Raw genomic sequence first — 21681 nt, 5'->3', positions numbered from 1 at the left:
ATTCTCTCTCTCTCTCTCTCTCTCTCTCTCTCTCTCTCTCTCTCCCTCTGCCCCTCCCCAACTCTTGAGGGCATACTCTCTCTCAAAAAATAAAAAATAAAAAATAAAAAATAAAAATAAATGCCTCTATATCCCACACTAAAATCGACAAAGAACTGAGTTGAGAGAGTTTAGCTCTCATTGACTAGTTCAGATACCTACAGATGTGGTCCTAGGACCACATCTAGTGCCAGGCTGGGAAGAGTTTGGAATTAAATTGGGATGGATTGAGTACAGGACTTGAAAGGAAATGTTGAGGGGGCACCTGGGTGGCTGAGTCAGTTGAGCCTCTGACTTCGGCTCAGGTCATGATCTTGCAGTTCATGAGTTCAAGCCCTGCATCGGGCTCTGTGCTGATGGCTCAGAGCCTGAAGCCTGCTTTGGATTATGTGTCTCTTTCTCTCTGCCCCTTCCCTGCTCATGCTCTGTCTCTTTCTGTCTCTGAAAAATGAATAAATGTTAAAAAAAAATTTTTTTTAATAAAAAAGAAAGGAAATGTTGAGAATCTCTTACAGCAGTGTGACCACAATAATGAAGCATTTGATCATTTTTCTGGTAATTCATTTTTATTCTAATTTCCAAAAATGTTGGTCCACAACACAATGGAAAGACATTGGCCTAAAATACACTGGAGATTTTTTAAATTTCCATGGTTCAAATTTTTTAAACATTAAAATATTTTTAAAAAGTTGAGCAGGTCTGATCTAGCTGAAGTAATATTACCTTTTAAAGAAATTTGAGGTCAGAGATGACAGAGGAGTCAGTGGACTTGAAGATAGATGAATAGAAATCACACAGTTTGAATAGCAGAGGAAAAAGAGATGGGAATATCTAGTACTCCGCATTGTATTTACATTTCAGTAACTGTGCCTAAACATTCTGACTTAGGTGAAGATAATTGTGTGGCAAGTACAGAAACCCAGTCAAACTAATCTGGAACAAAGCCAAATGTGTGTGTGTGGTGATGGCGGAGGTGGGGTTGTTACTAGAAGGCTACTGAAGTACGTCAAGGAATTCAGGGGCAGGGAGTGCCATTGGATGTAATGAGGTATTTGCGGGAAATGGACAATCCCTAGGAATTGGGCTGCTTCCCTCTCGCACCCTCTCTCTCTCCCCCTCTTTCCCCTTGTGGCGGATGCTGTGTTGTGCTGCTCAGATCCTATTCAGACACAAAAGACTTACTTTTCCAGCTGCTGGGAGGACTCCCAGAGACAGCCTCTGCTTCCTCCCCTCTTTGGGGATTGCTGTGGCTAAAACACAGCCTTTCGTTCTTTCAGCCCATATCCAATAACTAATCAACATGGAGGTGTAAAGACCTGGTGGGGCCCTCGCTCCAACTTGGGACACCTGAGAGGGAGCGTCTTGGCTCCCTACAGTGCTACTTTTATTGGAACTGCACCACAGCACAGCTGCTCTCTGCCAAATTCTCCTTTCTTCTCCCTGCCGGGTGTCATCTCAAGGGTACTACCTGATAAATGTGTGTACATTCTCAGTACTTCTCGGAGTCTGGTTCTCAGGCGACCTGACTTGGGACACCAGACCTCCCTCTCTCTTCTTTTTCTTACCTTTTCTCCCTCTCCTTTCTCTCTCTCCTAGCTCTTCCTCCCTCTCCCCCTCAGACTAGGTAGTTTCTCACCCCTTCTCTCTGACCTTCTATGTCATTCTTTTCTCACTTTTCAGACCAGCTTCCTCTGCTCTTTTGCTGCCCTTATGGCTGCTCCAAAATGGTGTCTTTAGCACCTCAGTGACTGTCCCTGTAGCATCTTTCACTGGTTCCCACCCAACCACTCTTTACTAGGTTGAAGCACCCATCCTGCAGCAGCCATGGGTGTCAGTTTATATCAGCTTACATCTGCATACTTTTCTGAGAATTGTCCTTAGCCAATAGGGACTTTCATTGCTGGAGATGTCCGAGACGTTATGCCCCATACTTTTTGGTCAAAGACTATCAGGTGGGGGGGTGGGGTATGAACGTCTGTCCTCCTTGCCTCAAGGCAGGACACACTGTGTGCTACAGTCCATACTCTGGAGTTCCCCGTGGTGGAGTCAGGCTGAAGCTAACTTCTCCTGAAAGGACATCTTTGTGTGGCATCTTCCCCTGCCCTAGTCTCACTCCCTTACAGGTATAGCATGAGAGCACTCCCCCAATAAATCCCTCTGCTTTGAGGGGACCTGATTTAAGATCATTTTACAATTCCAGTGCCTGTGGCTAATTGACCCAGCTTCTGCTGTCCTAATTCCAAATATCCAGGAGAGAGAACTAGATCAGTTCAGGCTGAGCCCAGCCCAGCATCCGGGTTGAACCCTGGATGAGGAGTTCACTTCACGTCCAATCATCTATGGCTGGAGAGGGGGCAGAGTTATACAGTGTAAGGTAGATGAAGGGTACAGGTGAAAAGAGCAACTCTGAGAAAGGACTGGCCAATTGCAGTGAAAGTGGACCCTACCATGTGTCCTCCTCAGTCTTTCTTGAATTTCTGTCAGTCTTCTCACTCCTCACCTCATCCCTGTCTGCAATCCCAGGTTCAGACTGGAGGGTGAGGTGTTGAAAGGTAGCACCATGTGATGAAGAAAGATCTGCATTGAGTGTCCAGAGGCCGGGATTGTGGCCTGCCTCACTTGGCTTGCTTCACAGCTCCGGGTCTCAGGTTTCAGGTAAATCCGAGAGTCGGTTTGCTAATAATGCTTCTATGAAAACAGAGAAGAATCGAGGTCTTTCATCTCTGCATCCCTGAACTCAGCAGAGGGCCTGGCACAGTTAGAACACTGGCAATGTATTGAAAACAGGAGATAGACTTTAAAAACGAAACGACCGTGGGTTACATTAAGGTAATAAGGTAGAGCATGACCCCGAAGCACGCAACATTCCGGGTGTGGAGCCCATTAACTAGCACTTGGTAAGTGCTGACTTGTGCTGGGTCTGTGTTAAGTACTTGATGTGCTGTTCTGATCACTGCTGCAGTATAAAAAAAATCACCCCAAAACTTAGATGTTCAAATAAACAATTTTATTATGCTCATAGATTCTGTGGGTGAGGAATTTGGATCCAGTACCATGCGGATGGTTTGTCCCTTGTCTTAGCTGCTTGTCTGGGGCCTCAGCTGGGAAGACTGGATGGCTGGTGGTGACTTAACAGCTTGGGGCTTGAATCACCCAGAGGCATCCTCGCTCACAGGATGGTGGTTGATGTGGCTGTTAGGAGGGACCTCAGCCAGAGCTGTTGATCAAAGCCTTGACTTTCTCAGAATGGTGGCCTCAGCCTAGTAGGATCCTGCAGGTGGCAGCTCAGGGCTCCAGAAACGATTGTCCCAGTTCACAAGACAGAAGCTTCCTTGTTTTTGTGATCTAGGCCCAAAATTCAAACTGCATCATTTCCACCACATTCTATTGGTTACAAGCCTGCCCAGATTTAATGATAAGGGAATTAGGTACCACCTCTTGATGGGGTGAGGGCAAGGTTCTCACAGAACATGTAGGATGGGAAATTTTGTCACCATATTTGGAAAATTCAGTCCACCAAGTGCACATTATCTCATTTCATCCTTCCACTGTCCTTGCAGTAAGCATTATTATCCCTTTACAGATGAAGAAACTGAGGCTCAGAGAACTTAAGTAACTTGCCTGTGGACAAAGCCAGCACATGGCAAGGTGGGACTTAAACGCAGTCTGTACAAAGTAGGTGTTCTTCAACAGTATATACGCTACTTATAGGAAAAGGGAACTGAAAAAAATAAGACATTCAAAGGCCTGTCTCCCTGTGTACAGATCGGGAGTGGGTAAGACTTCTTGTCCCCCCATAATTCTAATGTCAGTTAATATCTTCCCCATGTGGCAAAGAAATCTGGTTCCTGTGCATAACGCCCCAAGGTGTCGCTTCCTGGAAAATGTGTAACTACTGTGTGTACCTTAGGTCCATTAAGTTTGCCAGATATGTGTTGGCAGTGGGGTTGATGTCTACCCCTCTCTGCTCCCCATTCATTTGGAAAAAGAGTGTGGGGAGCAATAAGTTGGGGGAAGCTCTTTCACACGGAATCATTTCAGAAACAGCTCCTCTGCCGTGATCCCCTTTTGAAACCATATCTCCCCTTTAACTTCAAACAAGGACCACTTCCTCTAGGAACTCATCTTTGATACTCCCATGATCTTTATAATCAGAATATTCAGATGATGATTGGCACCCAGGGCTTACTCTGTAGGTTTCTGTGTCCTAACCCTCCGGTTAGTCTAAGGCCCCAAAGGGCAAGGACCATGCCCTATTCCTCCTCAATTCTCCTCCCCAGCACCACAGGAACAACACCCCGTTCTTAATAGGTAGTCAATAAATAGGACCGAATAGATCAAAGGGACTTACGAAGTTTATTATTGTATTATAACAGGAGGACACACATGCATCTTCGAAAGCAGTTTTTGAGAGCCTACCCTATAACAGGCACTGTGCTAAGTGCTAACAAACCATGTGATCCAGGAGCAAGAATTTAGAAAATCAAATATGAGCCTCCTGGACACTCTGTGGCATGTCAGTAACATCCAAACTGATGTCTAGAAGTGAAGCATCCTTGATCAGATTAAGAGGCCATCATATTGGGTAAATTTGAGGCAAGTACTGTAAGGTTTACCAATCTATATCAGTTCTCAGATAATTCTAGAGTCAGACATTTAGAAAGTCCCTAAATAGGGTTTTTAAAATTCAGATTCTTGAGTTTGGTTTCTTCTATAGGTTCTTTGAATAATTTTTTTTTAGCTAGAGCTATCAGATAGGAAAGGATGGGTCTTACGATTCTTTATTTTAAATCAGTCTTCTTGTAATAAGCAAATTTCTCTACCCTGCTTTTAATTCATCACCGTTTCGCCACAAAATGTTCTTAAATGCCGTGACCTTTGGAAACACCCTTGAATGTTCCAAATCAGCTGATAAACCTGTTCCTATATCTTGGGTAATCAATATCAGTGTTTCATCATCACTTATTATTCACACCCTAAGTTCTTGATGTAAATATAACCCTATTGTATAAAGCTATTTCCTTAGCATCCATCACCAAGGATAAAATAATTGTAAATAATTACCTTTGAGATATGAAAGAAAATGTAAACATTTTATTTGGCAGTTGTTTTGGAACACATGAATAAATAAATGGAAAAGTACATATTAATATTTCTTTTTGGAGTAACAGATACCATTAAACACTTATTTACACATCTTCACTGCAAAGAACAGTTACACAATTCAATTTGTCTTATAAAAGGTAACTTCCCACACCACTGGACTGGACAGTTAAGGATGGAGATACTGGTAGTGCTTGGTTCTAGCAGTCTCAATGTTTGAAAGGCATTCATTTGCAAGTGTGATAAGAAGAGTCATCATGCATTGAGTTCGTCCGGATCATGTACTGTAGAAAGTTTCTGATGGCAGCCACAGAATTTGGTGTGTCATGCGCTTAAGTCAACTATGACATGTTTGTAAATCTGTGTATTTCCCTTAAAACTGGAAGCAAAAAGAAAATTACGCTTATTAATGGACACATGCGTGAATGATCTCGGTGCTTGAACATTTAATTCCTGAAATTTCACAAATTTGGCTTTTTCTGCATCCCAGTTATACACTTGAGTAAAGGAATAATCACTTCCAAGAATTGCATATTGATAGTTATTTATCTGAAGAGGCTGGAACACCATGGATCCTCGTGATGGCATCCTCTGAATATCCTGAAATGAGGATCCTCCCCATTTCATTACTTTGGAATCACCAATGAATCTTGTCAAGCAAATGTACACGTCACCTTTGACTGAGAAGTGCTTAACAGCATATACATCCTCCATGTTAGGGATGTCAGTTTGGTTAGTGAATAATTGTGTTGCTTTGTTCCACTGATAAATTACAGGACGCTGGGAACTACTAGACAGGATTAAATGAGGCGTTCTGAGTGTCTGAGGTGTTCTGGCTATTTCTAGATATTCCACATCAGTGTCCCTGTACCACGCATGTAAGGATTGATGGGAGTAGAATCCATTTCCATTCCATTTATAAATGGTAGTAAAACCAGCTTTTGAACTGTCAGCAACAACAAAGTACCAGTTGTTTTCAATCTTGAATGTTTCAATGTCATTGGGTTTTCGGATTTTGAGAATTTCAATATCCTGGATTTTTATAAATTTATTTGCAAAACTGTCTCGCTTATAGATGTGAGAGCCGCCAAACAGCTGGGCCACAATAACATAGAGCTGAGTTTCAATGACTATAGGCTTGCACACTACAGTGGACGTGCCTGGGAAAAGACAAATGAGAGATTAGTTGGATGGCCATCCTCTTTTGCAGCATGTAAACATGCAGGCTGAGGCCATACAACTTCCACCAAAATCAGCCTGAAATAAGAGATTTCCTTGGTTGAACAGGCAAGGCCAATCTCTAAGACCCAATGGCAGCAGGATCCTGACATTCTGTGCCTTTGTGCCTCATGAGGCCTTGTTACCAACACCTGAGTTGTCATGTCACATCCAACCTGCACTAGACATTCAGGACATATGGCTACAGCCTGAGTTTCCTCCTCTCACTTCTTACAGAAAGACAGCATTGCTTTCCCTGACATATTATGAGTTATAGTAATTCTAGTGAAAACTGCCATTTATTGAGCACCAACTATGTGCTTTGCCAAATCATCTCATTAAAAATTCCCAACAATCTTAAGAGATAAATATTATTATTCTCCCTTTTGCAGATGAGCAGATTGAAGCTCAGAGAGGTTCAATGCTGCTAAGAGAAGGCAAAGTTGGGATTCAAACCCAGGTCTACCAGAGTCTCTATGCTTTTAACCCAAGCTGGGAGGAGGTGAGCTATTCCAGGGCTTCCAACTTGGGCTAGGATCCCACAAGTTTCTAGACCATCCTACAAAGTCTTGAGCAGTGATCTGGGTAGCCCATGGTTCTAACTGTAATTGGTTTGTTCTAATTGTGAATTGAATCTTGCTCTAAAAGTAACATAATTTTTCCCTAAGAAAGGAAAAAGATGACGCTTGTAATTTTTCTGAAGCTTTGGTGGCAGGAGAGAAGAGAAGAAAGAGGAATCTTTGAGAAAAATGGAAGAGGGGTACAGTCATGGGTGATACTCCTAAAAGTTATTTTGGGAAATCTCAGAAAACAATATGGGATCAGTGGACCAGCTCAGTATCCTTTTGGTAAGAGTTTGATGAGAGTTTGATCCGTAAATTCTGGTTGACTAGTAGGAGCTTGGCTCTAAGAAATCCAAAGAGAGTGGGGCAAATCTGGGCCCACGCCTTTTCTAACTGCAACTTTAAAGGCTCTGAAGCAATAAATTCTGCATCAACTCTGTACTAATAGGTGAAATTATTCTATTTGTGACCTTTCAAGGGCTCAACTGATTGTATGACTTCAGGAAAATCACTTTACTTCTCTAAAATTCAGTTTTCTCTTCTATACAATGAGAGTTTGGACCAGATCAGGGATGTCCACTAGATTTCAACCACGTACCGTATCGACTGATTGATTGGAAAACTTCCTGGAAAATTATGTTGAGAAGGATTCTGTTGCCCTGTCTGCACTCTGTAAGCAAGAGCACCATGATTGATTAGCGATATCTGTCTGGGGTAAGGGAAGTCATAGTAACTGCATATTTGGCATATATTCGTCATTCTAGATGAGATGATGGTCTCTGAAAGTCTGCAAATGTGTGATTCATTTCTCTTTCAAGTGTTCATCTTAAGATTCATCTGGAATAATGATGAATTATTCCAGGTGAGAAGAACCTGAACTAAACTGCACAGAGCTGCACAATAGCCCATGGGAAAACTGAGGGGTTTTGGGGAGAAAGGGAAGCATGACCTTCCACCTTGAGAAAGAAGGAGGTTTCTGGGACAACTTCAGTTTGAAGAAGATTCCTTCATCTGGGCACCTCAGTCTCAAACCAGCCCCAGACCTGTCTTGATCCTATGAGCGATGGGGCTTGTGGCCACCCACAAAATCTAATTATGACCCTTCCCACCCAAAAAGGTGGGAGAAGTTTATGGAGAAGTTTATGGAAAAGTTTAAGATTTAAATACGTTAGAAGCTAAAGCTATTTCAGAAGAGGCCCCATATTCTCACTTATTTAAAAATTGTAAAGTTGTTGAAATGAGAACAAAACTTAAGAGGGCACCTAAGTAAAAGTTTTCAGGGAAAAAAGGTGGTTTCCAACGTCAAATTAAATGCATAAAACACTTTAAAGAGCCTGCCTTACTGCCAGACTTCTCAGGGTCTTTACTGTGTATTATGAATCTCTAAGAGGGAGATATAGCTCACAGATATATTGGACCAAAAACCCTTTCTGTCACTAGGAGTACATTAACATTTTGTAGGAGTCATGTTTGTGCAACAAAGCTTGAGATTCAATGATCTAAAGTAACATCCTTATTTTATAGTTAAGAAAAAGGGAGGGCCCAGTGAGGGTGAGTGGTTCACCCAGCTAGTTTGTGGCAGAACCTGGATTAAACCTCATGATTCCTAGTCCAATATTTTTCCTGGAAAAATAATCCACCTTGTATTGTGTGTTTACTAGGCTAGGTTCTGTGCTAAGTTCCTTGAATATGTGATCACATTATCTTATGATTGCATTATCTTAACAACAACCCTGTGAGTTGGGTATTATTATTCCCATTTCCAAGTCAGGAAATTAAGGTTTAGGGAACAACCCCAAGTCACTTAGTAAATGGTACAGTTGGGGTTTAAATGACTCTAAGCCTGCCCAAAGCATCCCCCTATACCACTTGTCTTTTTCTGTTCCCCTTGGTTCAACGTGCTTAACTTTCTATTCAAAATACAATCAGGCTTTTCATACCTGTAATGTTGTCATAATTCCGGAAGGTCTTTTCTACATGGTCCCATTCAAGGAAAATGCACTTTCCAGTAAAAGGCTGAGCAATGACCACATACTCATCGTTCATATAAGAAAAAGTATCTATGGACAGTGATTGATAAGGCAGGTCTTGAGACTTTGCAAATTCTGCAAAAACAGGAAATGATGATGAATAACTGTGCTAATGCCTTGTTCCTTGGCTAGATCTCAAATGTCCATAAGAAATACATTTATTTAAGAGAAATAGTAAAATGATAATTTTACTTTGCTTTTAAACACACAAAGTTTTAATGCTTTATAGTATTTTAAAAATTAAATCGGTCAGTTGGTTTTTAAAGATATAAAAAATATCAATTCCTGCACACACATAAAATGTAGCCCTTATTTTAACTTTATGAGGTGGAATCATTTGGAATCCATTACCTGTAATGATGCAATCAAAATCCTTTGGGGAGAGACTATTGATTTTGCGTTTCTTGTATTCTGGGGGGCCTTCGCAGTAGATGTCTTCAACAGTTGCATTGGTGTGGCCTAGCCATTCCACCAGCCACTTCAGTTTACAGTCACAATTAAATGAATTCCCTCTCAGGTCCCTGAAAGACAAATTTCAGCTGATTTTGCTGTATGAGGGTCCTACCTCCAAAGGCATGACTTTACTTCAGCAATTAACACATGCAAAATGCCTTTACCTGGCTTTACATCGTGCCCCATAATCTACCTTAAACCTGATTGACAATTCACTTTGAGTTCAGAGAGTTCCCACAGTGCACCCTTCATTGCTACCCAGTCAATGGAACCTCAGAAGTTAGTCCCTCTTGGATCAAAGGCAGCTCTGTCTAGAGCTGTGTGTCCATAGAAATATAGTGTGGACTCTATACATAATTTAAAATTTTCTATAAACACATTAAAAAGGTAACAGGAAATAGGTGAAATTAATTTTAACAATATATTTTATTTATTTTAAAATGATATTTTGCTTAGTATTTCACACAAAATATTATTTAGATGTGTAGTCAATACAAACATTATTAATGAGATAGTTTACATTTTTAAAAAATAGTAAGTCTTTGGAGTCTAGTGTGTTTTACACTTAGAGTATATCTCAATTTGGATGCTAAATTTTCATCAGAAGTGTGTGATATGGATTTAGATTTCATAAAATTTATAGCTGGAAACAATAGTTTCACACATCCAAGTTGTTCCAAACATAATTACATTTTCCCATAATTGAACTCATTTAAATTTAGTTTTTGGCTTAATTTTTAAAAAATTAAGTAAAATTTAGGGGCGCCTGGGTGGCTGTTGGTTAAGCGTCCGGCTTTAGCTCAGATCATGATTTCGCGGTTCGTGCGTTCTAGCCCTGCTTCAGGCTCTATGCTGAGAGCTCAGAGCCTGGACCCTGCTTCAGATTCTGTGTCTCCCTCTCTCTCTGCCCCTACCCCACTCACACTGTGTGTCTCTCTCCTTCAAAAATAAATAAACATTAACAAAAATTTTTTTTTAATTAAGTAAAATTTAAAGTTTTGTTCCTCAGTTACACTATGAATGCTGTTTGGTGACCACATGTGTGGCTACCATATTGGACAACGCAGGTCTAGAGGATAGAATACAGTGCTTATTATATCATACTTAATTAAATCAAGGGAGCTATTTGCTTTTCTTCTTCCTCACAGATGTAATTCATTCTGATCCTACTCTATGGTCTACAAATTGAATTTTAATAGGAAATGACTTCGACACAGCAGAGTTAACTCAGACATACAACAACTCATGTCTGTAATAAACTATACAGCATGGGTAGTTCAAATTTCCACATATGATCCCAACTCACCAAGTTTTCTGTTTATTTGCATTGCTTTTGTTTGGAAATTCTAGGTCCTTCCTAAAACCCTTCTTGGTCACACGGAATTCCTAAGATAGGTATTGCCTAGTGTTCACACAGCACATGAGTAATTTTTAAATGTTGAAGCATTTAAAAATGCTTTTGGAGGGATACATTCAAGAAAACCAAGAAATCCACTAAAAGACAACTTGGCAAGGATCCTTGTACTTCTTAGATAATTCTTGATTTGGGCATCTCAGAGTAGGCCCAAGAGGCCAAATCCATTATGGGATTTCCATAGAGGTTGAGCCAATTTCAAGTGGGTTTTTTTGTTGTTGTTTGTTTTTTGGGTTTTTGTTTTGTTTTGTTTTGTTTCTAGTGTGCAGTGTTGGCTGACACCAGGATGGGCCAAAGGATGGTGCCCAAATAAGCTGTATCCCCAAGTCTGTCATAGCATATCATCTAACCTCTAAGACATTCCCAAGACTGACTTCATCTCCCAAGAATACTCTGACCCAGAATAATGAGTATCAGTTTTTCTGGGTGATTGTAAACCAAAACGGATAACTGTGGTCTGTCCGAGACTCTCTTGGAAGTGTCCTGATTCTGACACTCTCTTGGAAATAAACCATCATTCAGGAGTTGGGGTAATAGGCATTGAGGAGGGGCTGGGGAAATACCACAAGGAACAAAGAAAGTTTTTCATTAGCTTACTGATTTGAAGTTAAATACTAGGTTTAGGAGAAAATACTTGACTTAGATCTTTTGTCATTGGAGAAAATTTGGTTTGAATGTATATTCTATAGCAAAGTACCTGAATTGATAAGAAGAAATCTTTTGGTTTCATATATTCTTTCATTTGTTCCTGTATCTATCTTATGACATTTAAATACCCTTCTAATGTCTGGAAAGCACTTAATGAAGCTAAATTGCTTTTGAGAGGATTAGGCATATATTACTTGCTTTGCTTACAGCAAAATATACAAATTCCTTACAAAGATCTTTCACTCTGAAGCTTAAAAGTCAAAGTTTGAAAGCTCTTTTGTTTGAAAAAGGGTCAAAAATAATTAAGTTCATTCCCTTCCTGGGGCTTAAGCCAAATTCCTGGGGATTAAGCCTAGAGTTGTTGTTCAGTCTAACTAGAGAAAAGGCAAACTTGCCTCCCTTCCCCCACTTCCTGTTCCATTTCTCTGTTGATTGACCAACCCATGGGTGTAACCTTTCATCTGTACTCGGTCAGTTTCCCAGACTCCTTTATGTTTTTCCTTTGTAGCCCCATTTCCTGGAACTCATGTGAAAAAAGGCATCTTGAAACTTCACTCTGGGCCTCCTCTTCCCACACCCTCGAAGTCCCTTATCAGCACTGCCTCCCAGAGGACACACACTTTGTCAAAGGAATGCCTGGGCACCATATATTCAGAATTTCCAGTGGGAAATACCATAGAAGGCTCCAACATTAGTTCAAGTAAATTTAAAATTTAAGCCAATTTAAAATTTAAATTTAAAAATTCTAACTTAATTTTAAAGCCAGTTACGAATTCTAATCCTCAATACCAGGCTTCTTTGTTAACAACTGCGAATTAATTAATCAGTGATTTCTTAGGTCCTCTTACACATTCGTTAAAGAATCCAGGCCTTTGAAAATATCTTTTGGGAGTGTCTGGAGGTTGTTGTTTGCAAGGCTCCTGGAAGAAAAAAAAAAAAAAAAAAGAGTGATGTAAACTATAGTCATAAACTAAATAAATGCATTTTATGATAAAACTTAATTATAAGTCCCTTTTATTCTTTCCCGACTACACTAAATTACTTGCAGTACCTTTTCTTCTCCTTCTTCTAAGATACTACTCAGTTTCCTACTATCGTATTTTCAATTCTTGGTCTCATTGCTTCAACACTTGCTCAGTGTTTATGGCACTTTATGTGTCATGGTAAAAAAAGAAACTAACAAACAACCCCCACAATGCCAGCAATAAAATGATACTGGGCATTGATCCTTCTATGTAGAATAGAATATGAGATTCATACTCTTGGACATTCAGTCTAGGGGATGTGTCCCAAATGATGACTAACTAAATGGTTGACAGTGCCCTTTTCCCCTCACACTCAGGCTGCCCCTCCTCCTGCCTCTCTCTTCCTCACGTGCTCTAGACAGCAACTGAATCCACAACTGATAGTGCCAATAGCTCTAGAGTTTGAGGACTCTGTCTAACTTACCTCTCTGCCAGCATATCCTTTCTTCTTTCCAAAGTATATACTCCCTTTTTACATACATTCATTCGACTTCAGGAAACAGCTTTCTCACAAATATCCATCCATCCATCCATCCTCTTTAATCATCTCCTCTTTCCTTTTCTTCCAGTTCTTGTCTTATTGTCACAGGAATTGTTTTTCTCTATTTGTTCTTTCATGAATCACTAGAATGATTCTAATCAAAGCTAATGAGTAGAAAATAGTCCTGATACTATCAAGAAAAGAGAAATGTGTCCATACTACAGAAGTGTGGATATAACAAGGAGTGAGCCTTGCATGATAGAAAGGAATATAGGTACTGGTAATTTTTTATTTTTAACCAGCATTGTATATATACATGTTATATACTTTTCTTATGATTGTTTTTATTCCACAAAACTATTAAAAACAATTTAAAAAATTAAAAAAATTTTAATTAAATGAAATAAAAAGAGCTTATGTGTTTGGCCTCCAAAGTCCTTGAAAATTCACTCAAATTCCATTTAAAACACACTCAAAACTCTTCTTGTCTTCCACCTGCTCTATTACTATGAGATTTCTCAAGTGCAAACATTCAAGACTTTTAAAACCTATTTTTAAGTTAATTATGTTGTTTTCCTGAGTTTTAGAAATTACTACTAGATTGGAAAACTCTTTTCAATGGACCTTGGAACGTAAGAATGGGAACTGAATCAGAATGTTCCAGTCTCAATGACAGTCCATTATATAAAGAAGGGCACAGCTTTGGAGTCATTCTGAGCTTGGTTTGAATCTTGACTCCATTCTTTCCTGGCTGTGCGACTTTATAAATCTTCCTCAAGACTCAGTTTTTTCATTTTTAGGGGGAAGTTAATACCTCATGTCATAAGATTGTTAGAAAAAGTAAATGGGATAACTCAGGAAGGCACCTGGCATCTGGTCTACTCTCAACAAAGGGCAGCAGGGAGGTGGGGAGAGGAAACAAAGGAGAAGGGTTTCTGTGTGTACACTGCTCAGGAAACAGCATTTAGAAAACTGACCACACGAAAAAACTACCATGACTGTCCACCTATTTAGTATTAATAAAATGTTGCTAAAGAAGACTTTTCAAGAGAATGTCTCCATAATTCACCTTTCTGAATTCTCTTGAATGAAGAGATTTCCTAGTGTCTTGGACAAGTCCAGAGTCATTCCCGAGTTATGTGTCTCAATTTATTTTCTGGCACGATGTGTCTTTAAGTTATCATGCTAACTCCTACATGGGTGAAACCAGCACAAACTACACCTGGCTGCAGGGCACAAGGTTGGAGGATCATAAGACAGTGGACGTGAAATGAAGAAACAGACAAGTCCTGAATTACTACTGCCACTAGGGTTGCCCAGGAAGAGATACCCTGTTTGTATTGCTGCCCAAAGCAATTATTTTATTTTATTTCTTTTATTTTCTTTTATTTATTTATTTTATTTTATTATTTTATTTTATTTCAATTCAATTCATTTCATTTCATTCCATTTGATTCCATTCCATTTCATTTCCAAGGCAGTTCTTCTAAACAGTGAACAAATCTGGGAGTTCCACTTCCTGCCCAAAGGATGCATAGAGCTCTAGGCCTCACATACCCAAGGTGAAAGCAACCACAGAAGCAGCTGGTAAGACACAGACTTGGAGCTACAGGCTTCTGGGGTAGAGACACATCATTTTTCCATGACAAGATGGAGGACTTTTAATTCAACAGAGTTGGGGGATGGGGCCGATGAAGGCAGGTTGACCTGATGGGCTGTAGAATAAGGCTTTGTGCCTCTTGAGGACTTCTTGTGACAGAGAGGCTCTCACTCTGGGGACCAGAGGGTGGGACAGCATAAGAGGTGCCAAAGGCATAAGTGATGGATGGATTTACTGCACTCAGTGTGACTCTTTCCCTGTTCCACTGCCAAAATTCAGTGAAATACTGACTCACAGTGGACCATTTCTGAAGGAGATAGGATGGAGCTTCATGCCTAGGTTTGGTGACAGGGAGGCATGAGAAGTCTGCCTGGAATCCTAAAAGAGGCAGAAATAAGTGGAAGACTCAGAAATGAGAGGAAGGCTTCCAGATGCCAGAGGCCCAGGAATTGGAGTTCAGACAGCTTCCCTGAAGCCTTTGGGAGGCCTCAGTGACAGGGTTCACATTTGCATAAGAAGAAAGCTGCAAGAGGGAATGGAGCAGAGAATGTCTTAGGAAAGCAAAGCTGACAAAGCCTGGGAATTATTCTGCAAAACAAATGTAACCGGGCCCTGATATAAAGCAGCCAGTGCAGGCTGATGGGCACATGGTGAAGGATGCACAGGGCACACAGGAGATCAGAAGAGTCTGCAAGGTGAAGAAGAGAAATATGAAATGCCTCCACACATTTCTTAGCTGGCCAGTTAAGAGTATTTTCCAATTTGCCAAGTAAAGAGAATTGGAATTATGTTGATACCCACTGCACAACTGGGGAAAGATAGTTAATCTAGAATTATCTAGAGTAGAAAAGAATTGGAAACAACCTGCATGTCCATCAGTAAGGATTGTGTGTAGTTAACATGGAATATTTTGCGGGAGATTTTAAAATATGAGGTAGATCTCTATTATTTGACATGAGATTATGCCTAAAGGAAAACAAAAAGCAGGGAAATTGGAGAATAGTACGTAGAAGATAATCCCACTTGGGGAGGGAGGATATGTGTCTAACGATCCATAAAGGTCTGGAAAAAGATATAATCATTTACACTCAGAATCTTTTACTTTTGCTATGTAAACATCTGGATTGTAAGAGTTTTTATCATCGAGCATGTATTGTTATTCTAAATTCTAAATTCAGAAGAAACAAAGGATAAAGTTGAGGTTTTAAAAAGACCCCATTGCTTAGTATATGTGTATGTAATGGTTCTGTCCAGTGAGGATTTAATCATTCTAAACCAATTATTTTACTTCATCTGTAAAGTTCTGAAGTTACTGGGCTGGAGTGTGAATAACTGTCATGGTCAGATGATGTCAACTATTTCATGAGATCAGTTTTCGGATGGAGCTCCCATTTTTCTCACAAGATTCCCACATGGCTTCAGGCCCTCATCCTCTGAGGAGATTTAGGACTGCAGTCAGTCCAGATTTGGAGCTACACCTCTGGCTTCCTTGCACCAGCTGAAACTCAGCTTTGAGGAAGGCCTGGAGCTTCCAAAACCATCATGGGTGTCTGGGGCTTATGGGCAATTCTCTGAGAGACTTGGGAGGTGGGTGGGTGGGGTGGGGAGCTCCTGAGGGATCTGGGCCAGGGCTGCTAGGAAGAAAAAGTAGCAAGTCCCTGATGCTCCGGGAAGCCTGCTCAGCATTTGGTCCTTAGGCAGAAAGGGTGAAGATTTCATGCCTATTAGGTTACTGAAACAGCTAGAGATATTGAGATAGGGTTAGGGTTAGAGTTTTTAGACTTGATGTTAGGATCATTTGATTCTTCAGATTCCATCTCTACATTGAGTCTTGCTACTGGAGAGCAAAATGGAAAATCCAATCCATTAAATGTTCTCAGTTTCTCCTTTCCCTCCATCTTCCCCCTGCTTCACGAGTAACAGCTTCATATTATCATTCTCCTTTCCCTAATAGCTGCTCTGGTTGAAATATGATCTCTGTCTTTTGTAAAACTGGCTGTCACTTTCATACCCACATCAGTGTAGTAGTTTGGGTGCTGGCTTTGTCTCAAGTGGACGAGGGCTTCCATTTGAGCATCCTCACTGTCAGGAGTGTGCCTTTTACCAACTTAATTTAACCTCTCTTGGTTTCTGTCTCTACATCTGCAAAACTGAGTAAAGAATACCAATTTCGGGGCGCCTGGGTGGCACAGTCGGTTAAAGCATCCGACTTCAGCCAGGTCACGATCTCGCGGTCCCTGAGTTCGAGCCCCGCGTCAGGCTCTGGGCTGATGGCTCGGAGCCTGGAGCCTGTTTCCGATTCTGTGTCTCCCTCTCTCTCTGCCCCTCCCCCGTTCATGCTCTGTCTCTCTCTGTCCCAAAAATAAATAAAAAACGTTGAAAAAAAATTAAAAAAAAAAAATACCAATTTCATTTATTGTGAAAATTAACACAAAAAACTACTAATATTTTTATAAATACACTTTTGAAATAGATTCCAGGGAAAATTTCTGCATCTGCATGTGAATTTTTAAGCCTTATGTCAGATAATCAAGGCACAAAACTAATCTGTTTCTTGGTTGTTGTCAATGCCAGTGATACTTAATACCTAAGCACTTTTATTATTTTAAAAAAATTTAAGTTTATTTATTTATTTTGAGAGAGAGAGAGGCAGGGAGGGGCAGAGAGAGAGAGAGGGAGAGAGACACAGAGAGAATCCTAAGCAGGCTCCGTACTGTCAGCACACAGCCCGACATGGGGCTTGATCTCACAAACTGTGAGATTATGACCTGAGCCAAAATCAAGAGTCAGACACTAAATCAACTGAGCCACCCAGGTGCCCCAATATCTAAGCACTTTTAAATGCTCAATTCAGGAGGTTGAGATCATCTATTTTCTTTGCCTCTCTGAGTAGACAGAACTTTATGCCTTCGTATTTTTAAGTGTCTCATCTTTTACTGATGTATATAAAGCATACACATTTATTAGTGATAGATATGTCACTGGCATATATTTTTTCCTGATATACATATACACACATATATGCATATGCATATATATGTATACATACATATATAATAACACTTATTATTATTTCTTCAAGAAATTTTGGAAAGTATAAAAATTCTATTTTTCAAGTGTAAAACAATAACCATCCTGCCAATTACTGTTAAGATTTTTGTCATATTTTGGGGTGCCTAGGTGGCTCAGTCGGTTAAGCGTATGACTTCGGCTCAGGTCATGATCTCACAGCTCACAAGTTTGAGCCCTGCATCAGGCTCTGTGCTGATAGCTCAGAGCCTGGAGCCTGTTTCAGATTCTGTGTCTCCCTCTCTCTCTGCCCCTCTTCCGCTCGTCCTCTGTCTCTTTCTCTTTCTCAAAAATAAATAAAAACATTTAAAGAAAGATTTTGTCATATTTTCTTTTAGTCATTAATACAGCATTCATCTCATGGTGATATTCACGTGGAAAGCAATTGATTTCAGAGACACCTGTTACTGTTCCTAAAGGTCTAGAGACCTTCTGTCTCCTTCTTTCTGGTCCAGTGTGAGATGGCATGAAAAGGTGTGAGCTTGAACTGATGTGGGGGGCCTCCTTCCTCTTCAAAAATATGTTAGGTGGGTAAAGGTCAAATCATTGCTAGACTTTAAAACTAAATATGAGTATTATTAGGAATAAGAGGAAAACAAATTACAAGGCTGATGGAGAGAGAGGAAAGGAGTCAGAGGTGGCCCTAGAATTGTCAGGAAAAGACGTTCTGCATAGCATGACTGAAGGAAATCTGGGCAACTGACCAAGCCGACACTTTGCCTGCCTGCCCTCTTCAGGGCTCCCTGGATTGGGCAGCAGAGTGGGGTGGAAATGACATGGGCCAGGAATGGCATACTGGTTTTGAGCTCTGACTGTTTTCTTTTCTGCAAAGAGAACGATCACTTGGTCACAATAATCTGCAAGTTCTATTCTAGCTCTTAAATCACATTTTTATACTTTTCACCTGTGAAAGGCTATGGCTTCATCTTTAATAATTATGAAATGATATGAGGAGGGGCAATACTTTAAGCCATGTTGTTAAGAGTCAATGAGTTTGGTCACAGGCTTTTATAGGGAGTAGGGGTGTACCAGAATGTCTGAGGTGGGGAGGAGTGTGTTGGGGATAGCACTGATCAGGAGAGGAGTGAAGACAAGGCAAGGAAAGGTTTGAGGATATATTTCATCAATGTTAATTTGTTCTAGGTTGATTCTGTAGTTAGTACTGGAAGGATGCTTTTCTTATCACTGTATTCCTAGTACCTGGCACAAAGTAAGCCCTCAGTAGATACTTAGATATGAATGAGGCAGGCTGGAGTGGAGGAGTAGAAGGGCACCAATCTAGACAAAGAAAAGAGTAGAAGATGCTTCTTTTAGCCCCCTTATACCAAGACACTGAGTTGGGGAGAAAGTACAAAGCCCTGTGAACTGCCATTGCCATGCACCCCCACATCACATAGACCCACTGCTCACAAAGAGCCTTCCCTCCTCTTAGCCTCATCCTCACTTAGCCTCACTCATTCCAAAGCAATGTGGAGGCTCTTTAAAGTGTGCCTTCAACTAAGCACCATTCTCTAGTCTTGGTTCAGAGTCTGCCTTAGAAATATTCTTTAAGACACCAGGAAATTACCCAACTGAATGTCTAGTTACCTTGAAACTAGCTGAGTAGGGTCAAGCATTCCCAATGGCAGACAGTCTTTCTTTCCCGACAGAGGGGATGACCATTCCCTCCACTTTGGTGTCTTCCTGGTTTACCTGAGAAAACCTGTGATTATGACTAAGGAACCTACTGGAAAGTCTTGTCTCTAAGGCAGACCAGACTGTCTCAGACAGCACGTTTGTTTCAGTGCCATTGGGCTCTGCTGCTAAGAAACATCACCCACAGCTATCTGGGGTGCTCCCAGCCTCCCTGCAGTGCAGATTCTCGTCTTGAGTTGCTGTCTGACTGAACTTGTAGTGCTTCAAGTGCAGTTATTTTCATTTCAAACAAAACATTTAAAGGGGATAAATACATTGCAGCATTTGGAATCTTGATCCAGGATGAATAGAAGTTAGGCAGTGAGTTTAATTTATCCCTACATAATGGTGCTGACTGCATACCAGACTCTGTGCTAAGCACTTTGCATAGATTAACTCACTTGATCTCATGATAACCTTAGGAGTTAGGTACTCCTAAGTATCTTATTGTTTCCTGTCGCTATTTTTACAGATTATTATCACTCCCATTTTACATATAAGAAATCTGAGGCACAGTGGAGTTAAGTGACCTCCTGATATTCCACAGTTGTTCAGGCTTTGAACCCAGGCAGTCTGGTGGCAGAGATCACCCTCAGCCACTGCATCGCACTGCCTCCTTGCATGTATGTCATTGTGAAGGCATCCTGCCTGACTGATTGGGGACACATAGGCACCCTGAGTTTGAGGACTGCTGTATATACCTTTTGCACCCCTACAGTGCTGAGCAACCAGCAGGTGCCCCACAACACATACAGATCGATGACAATTTTTCCCGAATATTTTTATATATATATGCAAACAGACCTGCCTCTATTGGGCCTTAGTTACAAACACATATGTGATACCCAAGGAAATAATTATGAAAAAGGCTCATGGGTATTAACAGAAATACACAATGTTTACAGATTTCATCATCATTGGCCATAAAATATTTTTAATGCATTTTCCCCTTGATTTCAAGAGTAATGCACAGTCATTAGAAAAATTCAAACCTTGTTGAAATATACAAACTATTCAAACATTCAAGTTAAACATATATAACATTGGGACAGTCGCTCAAAATAAACTAATAGATAGTGTCCCAGGATTTGACTGGCCTTATAAGGACTGAAATGTATTCACCCTACTCTGAAAGCTAGCTTGAGGGGGAGTGTGTATATATAGTAACTTTTAAGTTGTCTATAAATCTCTCTTTAGAAGTTAAGTTTCCTGAGATAGATGTATAAGAAGGTAAGGTAAGTGTGCTGCTTCCTTAGGAACTGACTGAATGTGTATATGCTCAGGTGGGGCAGAGTGGAAGCCAGCTGGACATAAAAGTATATGTCTCATCCCAACTATTTGCATTTGGAGATGAAGAGCGAGGCTAGGGCTCCTGTCTTCAGGATCTTTTCCTTCTTTCCTAGTCATATTTGCTTCTCAGACCATGTCCTGTGGGAGGATCCAGGCAGCTCAATCAAAGCTTTCTGGTCCTGTCATAATGGGAGGGCACGAGATGTCTTATTAAAGACCCCAGGAAACTTCTGCTTTTACTACTAGCTGGGGAGTAGCTTAAATGCAGGTGCACCTCCATGTTCTCGTGTCACCGTGGGTAGTGCCACTGTCCTGTCTCTTTTGTAAGGTCACCAGGAGACTATAATGAGGTCAAGACCTGAAAAAACTTGGTAAACTTCCTCCAGTATGTGCAATTTAGAGGGTCAGGTGATCATTCCTCACTGATTCAGTGCTTGCTTTTGATTGGAAGACTTGGTCCAAGGTGGAGGAAATTGCACTTTGAAGCCTAAAATCTTAAAAAGGACACTAATGGCTCCAACAGATGCCAGATTTATTTACAGGTGGTAAATAATGGAAAATTAACTTGACGTGCTGAGCAGTCAGAGGGACATTTAGGCTTCAAATCTTCCCTACCCATCTCTCCTTGAAAGGAAAAAAAGGAAAGGAGAAAAGAAAAAAAGAAGAAGGGAAGGAAGGGAGGAAGGGAGGAGGGAGGGAAAGGAAGAAAGGAGGAAGGGAGGGAGGAAGGAAGGAGGGAAGGAGGAAAGGAGGGAGGAAGGAAGGAAGGAAGGAAGGAAGGAAGGAAGGAAGGAAGGGAGAAAGGAGTACAGCTCAAAGAATGGCATAACTGGAAAGGAGAATATAACTTGGGGACAAAGGCACTCAGTGAGAAAATATTTGTTTGTCTAATTCCTCTTGCCAGGCTGAGCTTCTCCAGGTTGGAATTGGATCTTATTCATCTTTGTGTGACACTTTCTTAAAGACTATTTAGGATGAACCATATGGCATTGCATTTTTGTAGATCAAAAACAGTCTAATATTGGCAATGCCATATGAGTCAATCTGAGTATTAGATAAAGATGCAAGAGACCT

The 21681-nt window shown here is 40.7% G+C and overlaps 1 protein-coding gene across 3 annotated transcripts in view; it reads right to left on the bottom strand.

Moving 5' to 3' along the window:
• Positions 1-4376: 4376 nt before the first annotated feature.
• The window catches only part of LGI1 (leucine rich glioma inactivated 1), a 39645-nt gene continuing 22340 nt past the window's right edge, over positions 4377-21681 (bottom strand). For 2 of the 3 annotated variants that reach the window (XM_043597011.1, XM_043597010.1), the window contains 4 exons: positions 12317-12388; positions 9305-9474; positions 8864-9028; positions 4377-6302 (listed from right to left, as the gene is read on the bottom strand). In XM_043597011.1, coding sequence (XP_043452946.1) covers positions 5467-6302; positions 8864-9028; positions 9305-9474; positions 12317-12388 — 1243 coding nt within the window. In that variant the 3' untranslated portion in view covers positions 4377-5466. The remainder of the gene's footprint in view (positions 6303-8863; positions 9029-9304; positions 9475-12316; positions 12389-21681) is intronic. The other variant, XM_043597012.1, reaches the window with a different exon arrangement.

This window comes from Prionailurus bengalensis, chromosome D2 (assembly GCF_016509475.1).
Source record: "Prionailurus bengalensis isolate Pbe53 chromosome D2, Fcat_Pben_1.1_paternal_pri, whole genome shotgun sequence".
NCBI lineage: Eukaryota > Metazoa > Chordata > Mammalia > Carnivora > Felidae > Prionailurus > Prionailurus bengalensis.
This window is presented reverse-complemented; position numbering and strand designations above follow the sequence as displayed.